The 10,868-nt window shown below is 37.3% G+C and overlaps 2 protein-coding genes across 5 annotated transcripts in view; both read right to left on the bottom strand.

The window, feature by feature from the left end:
• Window positions 1-285: 285 nt before the first annotated feature.
• Window positions 286-4,884, bottom strand: trim109 (tripartite motif containing 109). The gene is made up of 6 exons (XM_057340387.1): window positions 4,205-4,884; window positions 3,966-4,061; window positions 2,146-2,379; window positions 1,809-1,900; window positions 1,619-1,734; window positions 286-1,360 (listed from the first exon to the last, which is right to left on the bottom strand). Exons 1-6 carry the CDS (start codon window positions 4,658-4,660, stop codon window positions 855-857), a joined length of 1,500 nt encoding a protein of 499 aa, XP_057196370.1. The 5' UTR covers window positions 4,661-4,884; the 3' UTR covers window positions 286-854.
• Window positions 4,885-5,405: 521 nt separating this feature from the next.
• Window positions 5,406-10,868, bottom strand: part of LOC130557570 (histone-lysine N-methyltransferase ASH1L-like) — a 30,162-nt gene continuing 24,699 nt past the window's right edge. For 3 of the 4 annotated variants that reach the window (XM_057339444.1, XM_057339443.1, XM_057339442.1), the window contains 3 exons: window positions 8,163-8,277; window positions 7,838-8,084; window positions 5,406-7,058 (listed from right to left, as the gene is read on the bottom strand). In XM_057339444.1, coding sequence (XP_057195427.1) covers window positions 7,977-8,084; window positions 8,163-8,277 — 223 coding nt within the window. In that variant the 3' untranslated portion in view covers window positions 5,406-7,058; window positions 7,838-7,976. The other variant, XM_057339445.1, reaches the window with a different exon arrangement.

The following is a 10,868-nucleotide window of genomic DNA, read 5'->3' as shown; positions in this document are numbered from 1 at the left end:
TAGTTCACCCCAAAGATTTTATTTACTCACCCTCATGTCACTCCATCCTGTATGACTAACAAAATATTTTGATGAATGCTGGTAACCAAACAACATTGGATCCTATTAACTTCTATTATATGGACACAAAACCACTGAGACATTTCTCAAAATATCTTCTTTGGTTTTGAATGGCATGAGGATGAATAAATGATGACAGAATTTTTATTTTGGGGTGAACTATCCCACAGGTATGGAAACCTGATCATTAAGATTATAATCAAACTCTGAAGGTAAAAAAACTTTTAATAAATAACAGACAAAGATTTGAATAAAAAGTTTTCACCGCCTGAAACACAGATACAACCCTTAATATCACATCTTTTTCCAAAATAATTATTTTTATTTCATAAGTAATTGTGTCCATCCTCAGTGTGGACAATATTACTAAACTCAAGCTCAAACTAACAGGTATGAAAACACAAATGGTCTGAGAAATAAGTTAAACACACTGCGTGGGGGAATACAACAGCCTTTTCTCAACCTCTCTCTACAGAAGCATAAAGAAGATATTTTGAAGAATGTTGGTAACCAAACAATGGAGGTACCCATTCACTTCTATTGTATGGACACAAAACCAATGCAAGTCAAAGGATACCGCCGTTGTTTGGTTACCAACATTCTTCAAAATTTCTTTTGTGTTCTAGAAAGAACGTCATTCAGGTTTTAAATGACAAGAGGGTGAGTAAATGATGACAGAATTTTCTTTTTCTTTGATCGGCAGTAGATCAATATTTAATTACTATATCTGGTTCACTCTCTCTAATCTCTGCTAACTACATTGTAATCACCTCTCTAATTGTTTACCATATGGATCAGTTCCAGCTAACAGTTAATGGATCAGCATTCTTCCCAGCAAGATAAGCTCCTGGAGAGAGACTGAGTGAGTACGGTATGGCAAAAGCGTATGTGGAGGTGTGCAGTAAAGTCATATCATCCGCATTATAGAAGCACACCTGACACCTGTCACAGTCCAGGTACAGACCTATCCTTCGTGGTTTCACTGGGAGATCTATCTCTTTCACTGTGTCATACTCTTTGATGCTGTATCCTTGGTCATGCTTAAGGTGAAGTCCAATGTCCTTGTTTAAGTTACTTATACAGCCGCCATCGAAGCCCACGCTCCAGTCTATCTTTCCTCCTACGTCCACCTCCCAGTAATGTTGTCCTGATTGGAAGGTCTTGTGGGTCCGGGCCACTGGTCTATAGTCTTTGTGGCTCAAGAAAATCCCCTTTTTAGATGTGCGGCTGATGCAGCGTCCATCGGTGGAGACACGTAGGTATGGGTCATGACAGTCATGTATGACATTATGATCAGGGACTATGATTGATAAACAAAGAAAAATTGAGTTAATATTTAAAATGTTAATAAAGCAGTGCTCCAGGAGAAGCATTGTAAAATCACTGCAACACACGTTTACTGCTTTTATAAAACAAGGGCAACAACAATAGAAGTCAGCTATTACCCAAGCAATAAACAATTATGCTTATTAATAATTATAATAATAAACCAAAAAAGCACACAAAAAACGTTACTTAAAAGTTTTCTATATGATATACTAATAACTGATGTCCTCACCCGGTTTGATAGTCCCCAGCATCTCTCTCCACACAATAAACTGCAAGTGAGTTTCACGAAGGCCAAGAAACAGAGAATTTGGTGTCACTTTCAGATCTTTCACTGCTGATTTGAACCTACAACGCAGATGATGATGTAAACTCACTAATATTTGCAATGCGGCAAATCATCATGTTTTTTCAGTACTCACTGTGTTATTTGAGAAACAATTTCATCATTTTCACTGCCGTTTTCGTTGTCTTTCATCTCTTCAACAAACTCCAACCCTTTCTCAGTCCACCACTATAGAAAAAGACAGAATAGTTTCAATAATATAATTTAAACTGCAGTATGAATAATCCAGTGAACATTTACATGTATTACAATTACGTCACTTTTTCTTGAAAATTGTGAATAGTGCTATAAAAATAAAATGTAAACATATTTACTTTTTACATTAACATTTACTTTTTCTGATGTTTACTTTTTCATTATGATTTACTGATTTAGCTTGTGTACAAATTGTAGTAAATTTAATTAGTTTGAACCTGCAGAAATCCGTCCGGCTGATCCGTCTCTAAAACCGAGTGTAAAATTCCTTCCTTCTCTCTTCCATCGTTCAGTGTCTCCTCAATTTCTGTTCTGTTTTTCTTCATCTTTTCCACCAAATCCTTCTCTTCTTTCTCCAGCAGTTTCTTCACTTCCTCCTCTTTTTTCTTCAAGAACTGGCGCATCTCCTCAAACTGAGCAGAGATCTGGGCAGAGAGCTGTCTGGATCTCTCCTGTAAAAATACATGCTGCAGGTCAGGTTGTCAGAATAAAATCGTTCTGGATTGATGGTAAATGCTGTGCTTTTATAGGTTATCTGTGTGAAAGTTAGTTCTGGCCTACTTTCTTACTACTTCCTCAAGATGGTGTATTTTATTTTCCAATGTTATTATTAAAATATATTTTATTAAAATATGATTAAAATGTAATGATAACTTAGAGGTTGTAATAAAAATGAAACTCACCCCCATGTCATTTTAAACACGTATGACTTCTTTCTGTTGTGTTCCACAGAAACAAGAAAGTTATAGATGTTTTGAACACATGGGCGTCGGAACCATTGTATGGGCAGGACCCACTCACTTTTTACGACCAATGATATTGGACCTACTCACTTTTGGCGCATTTCTTTTAGCGCAGAGTGTCGTCAGTCTAATCCACTCCACTTGAGGAATGCTAAGTAAATTAAACTCCATTTCGTGTTTTAGCTACAGCCTTGACTTCCGCGCTTCTGCTTCCTCAAATCCATTCCACCTGGCTCATTCAGAGTCCGTATAAATGAAACGACACAGCAAGGTAAACAAGGTATTGTTGTACATTATACAATAATAATAGAGCGTAAATTATTATATTTCTTAAAATTATTAAATGGATGCCAACTAATAGAGAACGTGAAGCTGACGCCACCCCCTATGTTGCAGTGGCGCCACCATCTTGGGAGGATCATACACTGCTATTATTGTTTAGATATGTACCGTTACTTGTTTTGTTTGCTATATGGCGAAATCGAAAGTGAAAGAACCATGGGCTTTTTCTGAATGTCTCTGCGTAATGCTATTGCAGTTTTTAACACAGCAAGACCGACCTACCATAGTTATATTTCCTAATCGAACAAGAAATACATAACACTGCATTGAACGCACTAGCAGCGATCCTCCCAAGATGGCGCAACATTCAACACGGCGTGACGTAGCTTCACATTCTCTATTGGGACAATAAAGACCTCCCTCCTACCCCTAACCTTACCATAAACTTTATTATTAAACACTTGTTAGGCATTATTCAATCTTCATTTAGATGAAAATAAATGCCTTTACAGTCTGATATGTGATGTGAAAATGAAGAAAAGTGAGTTCGGCAAAAGGCAGATTTGAACCTGCGTCAATAACAGCTTGTCACGCGTTTTCTCACTAGACCATTAAAGCTGCTGGTAAACTGGTGTTGTTTTTACTCAAGGTTTTCTGGGGGAGGATCCACCCACATTTTTTGTGCTTCCGGTGCCCATGACAACATTTATAGACTGGTTTCCCTGAAAATGAAAACACTGGCTATATGGTGCTATGAAAAAACATTGTTTGACTGTGCATTCTAACCAGCCTGACATTGGCGCAGCCAATAGCATGAGATTGGGACGGGAATATGTGTTTACTAACCAATAACAAAAGGGGATTGTTTCTTGAAACATCATTACCTCACTAGTGGTGATGCTTGTGCAGAAAAATAACACACATTAAGTCTGTATGAAATATGAAGATTGAGTAAGTGACTTCGTGGATGAACTGTTTCACTTCCATATGTACAGTATTGTATTTCCCTTCACCTCAGTTTTAGAGATCTCATTAGTCTGTTTCTTGATAAGAGCCTCCAGGTCTTCATTCTCCTTTGACACGAAACTTAGAGGTTCTAACAACAATTTCTGAAACACACAGGAAAGACTTGTTTGTGTATCCTATTTCACACATTGTCTATGTCGAATTTGATACATCCTAAATAGAAACCAAACAGAGACTTCTTAGCGCCCTGATTTCTGATTCATAAAGATTCATAGGCTTCACTGACCTTCCTGGGCTCCGCTGCCTCCTCCACAGGTTTGAACTTGTGTCCCTGATGTTTCTCACAATCCCTACAGATCAGACACACCAATTTCTGATCAGTCTCACAGAACAGCCTGAGTCTCTCTTTATGATCGGAGCACACCAGCTTCTCAGGTTCCTCAAACACTCTCACGGCCCCACAGTGCGCTCCAGAAGCAGCAATGTTGCTGTCCCTCAGGGCTTGTTGTTCGGTCAGATGTTCCCGCACCGCGTCCACCATATTCCGTAGGACCCGGTTGGATCGGAGATCCCACATGGTGTAGGGTCTGCGACATTCCGGACACAATCTCAGCCGGGTGCTGTGGGAATGATTGCTGATACACTGTCTGCAGAACGTGTGGTCACACAGCAAGCTCACTGGATCTGTGAAATCCCCCAAACACACCGAGCACTGAATCTGTTTGCACAGACGGGTATCCATTGCTCTCGTAAAGCCTATACGGCTATATCGTAGTATAAAAGAAGTTGGTTGTATCCACACTGAAAGAATGTCACTTCTGTCCCCTGTCACAGAGGGTTTAGATATGAGGTGTTGTCCCAACAGCTGTGCTTCTGCCTTTCAGACAAATGACAACACATGTCTACCACATGTGTGCTGTGACGGGGGTGTTTTGGAACTCATCCCCTGCCCAAACTTAACTAACACATGTTAGTCTTACTGTTCTAAATAAAGGAAGCCATTTGACTCCCAGCACTGATGAATTTCCCCATGTAAATCATGCCACATGCCATCCTGATCAACACTTTTACATTGCAGATTTCTACTAAGAACGCAGGTTTATTTAGCAAAACAAATGATTTGTCTCAAGTTTCAGAAGTTAGCTTTGACCTTCTGTGTTATAGAGGAAATCAACAGGTGGTTGAATAATCACATGAGCATATAACACCTGCAGGGATTGGTCAGTTCTCAAGCTATTCTGTTGTCATGTGTATAAATAGTGTCTGTGTTACAGAAATACACAATGAAAAATAAAAACAGTTCAGTTCAGTTTATTTTCAATTATATTCTCAGTTATATTGTTTATATAGTAATAAAAAAATGTGCAAACAAACATAGAATTTTAATACACATGATAATGTCAGTGTATTGTCAAATACAGTAAACCATCTAAAATGTTGTTGTTCAATGCTTTGAATTGAATACAGTTTATAATAAAACAATACAGTGGTTATTTACTTGTTTTATTATATACATAATTTTCCAATCAATTATATATGAATGTAAACAAGTATTTTAGGTTTGTGGCCTTATCTTTATACTGTACAGTATAAACAGATCATTTAGAAAATGATACAATGAACCAGGGTCAGAAATGTAAAAATGAAAGTGAAATAAGAATTAAGCAATGCCCTCTAATGCCCACAAAACCTGCCCACCTCCCAGTACCTCTTTCCTTTTTCAGACTATTTGTGTGTGCAGAGAGATGTCAGAATGACAGGAAACTTTTGAGCTCGTTTATAAACTTCACAGTTGTAAATTTGATTTTTTAACATTTAATTTCAAGTTACTGTAGTTGCAAGAACCGAACTATAGTAATGCAAGAACTGCGCCTTCATTTTAATTTAAGCCGGTTTGTATAAAAGCATCTGCTAAAGCCATAAACATTAACGTTCCACTATCACAATACTTGTAGGGAGCTGCTGTTTATGACATTTACCACTAGAGAGTGCCATTGCCACTTCTGAAACTAAAACTAAACCTTGAATTAAAATCTGGAAGGTCACACGTTTACTGTAATAAAACCATTTCCTTATTGTATGCACATACCTCTTTTTTGCTGAAAGATTATAATTGATTAAGAACTTCTAAAATAGTTTTTGCGAATATAAATGGTCTGGGATTAGTATCTGTTTGTCTTTATGTACTTATCCATTGCATTTTTAGAACAATTTTTACAATTAAAAAAGCGATCAAAAGGAGAATATGTCATGTATTGTCTTTTATTAGTTAACAGATGTTGCTGGTTTAATTCAATTACTCAGATTAAAGTTCTGCTCCATAAGCTTTCAACAAAAAAACTATTTTTTTGTTCAGTGCAGCCATATAAATAGTTGCATATGTTTTATACACAGCTATTATAAGCAATATAAATAATGTCATGCACAGAGAATCTAAAGTTCTACAAATGCAGAGTAATGTCCTGTTCAAAACTAGACATGCTTTGATTAGATCTTAAAACTATTTATAAAAATATTCATAAAAAATCAATAAAAGATAGATATCAATCACAATTATGAACCATTTCATTTCAAGTTTCATGAACCATAAGTAAAACACAATTCTGCTAAATATACATTATATATACACAAGTATTAGTAAATAATCTTTAAAACTACATTATTGTTCTAAAATGACTATAAACATACATATTTCCAATTACTAAGGCTGTATTATTAAAACCTTGTCATGCATTATTGCTTACTTAATAGTCACAACACAAAACACTATAAAAGCAGTAGACAGTGATGTTGACAGCATTCAGTACTGTTCAGTCAGCAAACCCAGTAAAGTAGTGTCCATCATCTTGTAAAAGGTACATTGATGTAAAGAGTGTTGAATCATTTAAAACAGTCATGCCAACCAAAGCAGCTTAATGCCTTGGCATTCAATATGTTTTTGTTGAGTCTATAAGGAATTTGTAGGAAAGGAATGTTGTTTGTCAAAATGTGAGGATGTGGGATCCTGGTATTAATTTGTTTAATCATGTCTCTTACTTCTTCCTGAGAGAAAGAAAAGCTGAGTGCTTTCAACTAATCATGTAGTCAAGCATCAGCCGGGTCCTGCTCACAAATGGCATTTCCAGGAGTGCTGTCTCATCCTACAGAGAACAAAGAACCAAATAGAGACGAAGTAAGAGGCTTAATATAAATCAAGAACTTCTTAAAGGTTCTGTGTGTAATTTTTTGGAGGATATATTGACAGAAATGCAATATAATATACACATACTGTAGCTCTGTCTTCAGAGGTGCATAAAGACCTTACATAATGAAGCATTATGTTTTTATTACCTTTGAATGAGCTATTTCTATCTACATACACCGTGGGTCCCCTTGCATGGAATTCACCATGTTTTTTCTACAGTAGCGCGTTTCATTAATACGCTATCTCAAAGATATGCTTTCGCAAAGAAGCGAAAACGGGACGACATCTTAGTCCTTTGTCAGCCACCCTTCGAAAGGGAGGGGTGGAGAGAGCCGTTGGTTGCAATTCACAACCTCGCCGCTAGGTGGTGCTAAATGTCATACACTGGACATTTTTCAAGTAATAATTAATATGATTTTGTGTTATACTGTAGGACTCATTTAAGTGAGGAGAAATGTTTAATCTAGAACCGACTGGCCACTCCCACTCTAGGAAACTATTGGCTGAGACTGGTGTTACATCAGCAAAAGTAAAATGCAGATCTTTGGTCAGCCTTGAATGAATGTGGAAAAGATTCCACTGATGCTGCATGTTTTTTGTAATGTACAAACCAGAATACATGGAGCTGTGGAAATTTCCAATGCTGAAAAATCTGCATCTGTGAGTGATAGTTGTGTGTTATTAAGACTTATTGAGAGGATGTTTTGTATTTGTGTATACGTTTGAGAGTTTTACCTGTGCAGTACATTTGTGAGTGCAACATACAGCAGGTCTTTGGTATCGGAGGGCATCATCTGCCTTCTGCAAGGCCCATCATGCCTCTGTGTTTTGTCACAGCCACACCCTATAAGCTGTGGGTGTGGTTTTCTGATTCTCACAGGACATTGGTGATCTGAGTTAAGGCCTCCTGATGAGCGTTATGGTACACTTCCCTCAGCTGCTTCATATTGCGGCCCACTGATGACTCGCAACCGTAGTATTTCTAATAAGATTCGTAATGTAAATAAGAGGTGACAACAATGCAATGCAGTTGAACACAAGAGCACTATGTCAAACTGACCTCAGCACAGTGAAACACCTTGAGCATGTCTGAATGAAAGGCATCCAGGCTCTCATAGTGCCCTGAGAGGAGCTGCTGCTGCAACGTACTGAGATCAACAGGAGCCGAGCCAGATCTGAAAGAAATCCACAAAGAAATTAAATTTCATCACCTTGGAATTATAAGGTGTATATGAAAAGATATTTGTCAAAATTGAGTTACTCGCATATTCTTATTCTGTGACAACTTTAGAATAAGAGTTGCGCTAATGTTCAAACCAAAACTCAACTGGTTGTGAAAGTGGCTGTAATTTGTTTAATATGAAAGTGTCTTAAATCAATATTAAAAATAAATTTTCTCTTTATGTTTCACTGAAAAAAGAACAGTATAGACCATTTCGCAGGATGTAAACACTGGTCCACCAGTACTTCCTTCATTTTTTTTTATCTTACATATACAGTATCTTACAGAATTGAGTACACCCCTCACATTTTTGTAAATATTTTATTATATCTTTTCATGTGACAACACTTAAGAAATGACACTTTGCTACAATGTAAAGTAGTGAGTGTACAGCTTGTATAACAGTGCAAATTTGCTGTCCCCTCAAAATAACTCAACACTCAGCCATTAATGTCTAAACCGAAAATGTCCAAATTGGGCCCAAAGTGTCAATATTTTGTGTGGCCACCATTATTTTCCAGCACTGCCTTAACCCTCTTGGGCATGGAGTTCACCAGAGCTTCACAGGGTGCCACTGGAGTCCTCTTCCACTCCTCCATGACGACATCACGGAGCTGGTGGATGTTAGAGACCTTGCTCTCCTCCACCTTCCGTTTGAGGATGCTCCTGTTGCCAAGTCAAATTCCTTGTGTGTGTAAACATACTTGGCAATAAAGCTCCTTCCAGGGTTCCTACACATTTTTCATTTAGAAATTCCATACTTTTCCATACTCAAAAATACAGACTTCCCTGAAGATTTTTCAGACCATATTTAACATAAAAAAGATGGTTTTAAAAATCTAACTGTTCACATGTATATTATTATAATATTTTGCCAAATAATCAGTGGACTGTTATAGCTATACCTCATATAAATTAACTGACACCAAACCAAGACATGTTCAATGCACAACATTTTATAATTGGAATTTAGTGCAATGTTAATAATTTGTCAAAATAAATAACTGTAAACCTTCAACCTAAAGCAACAGAAGGATTGGTGAAATATAATTCATTAATGAACATGAAAATAGAACTAAAGTCCATTAACTTGGCTTCTTTCAAAATTTGACAACGTTCAATCCGGGCTGTATGGAGGATTTTAGAAATATCGAGGTCCAAAAACTGAGTTTGTCCCAAACAATTTTTTTTATTATTATTGAGCTACACATGTGCATTTTAGAACAATTGAGTGCAAATTAGATAACAATAGCTAAAGCCATGTCTGTCTTTCTATGTTTATCAGTGATGTGTAAACACATGGTCAGTTGATATTTTTATACAAATATTACCAGATTGAAATACAATCAATCTTTCAAGAGCATTTGGGTTTGGAATGACAAATGTAAGCGCTATTCCTTTGACTTTTTGTGCAGCTACAGACATAGACATCAAATTACAAAAGTTGCAGATGCTTGTTTTTTTTATAAAAAGTGTTATAATAATATAGAAAGAGAATTAAAGAGAATTAAAGAACAAGAATTCATTGATGCGTTTGAAATATTTGCAATTTCTTTTTGGTTTTAATAGGCTAACCACAACCTATAAACGCACCTGAGTCAAATCCATGCAGTTTAGGATGATCTATTGAAGGTCTGGTCATGTTTTTGTCTCGTTTCAACATTTTGTAGTTTGCATTATTGGATATTACAATCGGCCGTTTAGTCAGGTTCGTTATTTAAATGTTGACGCGCGTCAAGCACTTTCAAATTGGGAGTGCAAACTCCCGAGCGCTCTGGAAAGAGGGAGAAAGCAACCGATCTGTTTTGCTGCAGCTCCATGTGTTACTAGTAACTTCTGGGAACTATTGAGAGGTTCCATGAACCGCCATTGCTGTGAAAAAAACTGTTCCATTGGAGTCAATGGAGTTGACGCAACTCTCTCTCTCAATGGCTCTGTTGCTGCCTACTGCGTAACATCCAATCAAAGCAAACAGTCCTCCAGCAGATTTGGTCTAGTGCCAATCTTTTTGCAGCGCTCAAAACATGCTCCTAACTTCATAAAAATACATTTATTATTAGAAATTCTAATTTAATTAATCTAAATTTTATATTTTAGAAAAATGGATAGGGAAATAGTCTGGAAACTCATAATTGTCTCCATTCTCAATTTCCTTTTTTCCATAATAATCTAGACCTGGAAAACAATAAAATAAAAATCCATGCTTTTCCAAAACGCGTAGGAACCCTGTCCTTCTGATTCTGAGATGCTCAATAGGGTTTAGGTCTTCACCTTTACCCTCAGCTTCTTTAGCAAGGCAATGGTCGTCTTGGAGGTGTGTTTGGGGTCGTTATCATGTTGGAATACTGCCCTGCGGCCCAGTCTCCGAAGGGAGGGGATCATGCTCTGCTTCAGTATGTCACAGTACATGTTGGCATTCATGGTTCCCTCAATGAACTGTAGCTCCCCAGTGCCGGCAGCACTCATGTAGCCCCAGACCATGACATTCCCACCACCATGCTTGACTGTAGGCAAGACACACTTGTCTTTGTACTCCTCACCTGG

Source organism: Triplophysa rosa, linkage group LG8, assembly GCF_024868665.1.
Source record: "Triplophysa rosa linkage group LG8, Trosa_1v2, whole genome shotgun sequence".
In the NCBI taxonomy this organism is placed as follows: domain Eukaryota; kingdom Metazoa; phylum Chordata; class Actinopteri; order Cypriniformes; family Nemacheilidae; genus Triplophysa; species Triplophysa rosa.
This window is presented reverse-complemented; position numbering and strand designations above follow the sequence as displayed.

What these genes read in the sequence shown, in the direction of transcription:
- trim109 (XM_057340387.1), bottom strand. Translation starts at nt 4,660, where the DNA reads ATGGATACCCGTCTGTGCAAACAGATTCAGTGCTCGGTGTGTTTGGGG. An exon ending in AGGCAGCGGAGCCCAGGAAG is followed by an intron (nt 4,062 to 4,204) that starts GTCAGTGAAGCC and finishes TGTGTGTTTCAG; the next exon opens with AAATTGTTGTTAGAACCTCT. An exon ending in GCTGGGGACTATCAAACCGG is followed by an intron (nt 1,361 to 1,618) that starts GTGAGGACATCA and finishes TATCAATCATAG; the next exon opens with TCCCTGATCATAATGTCATA.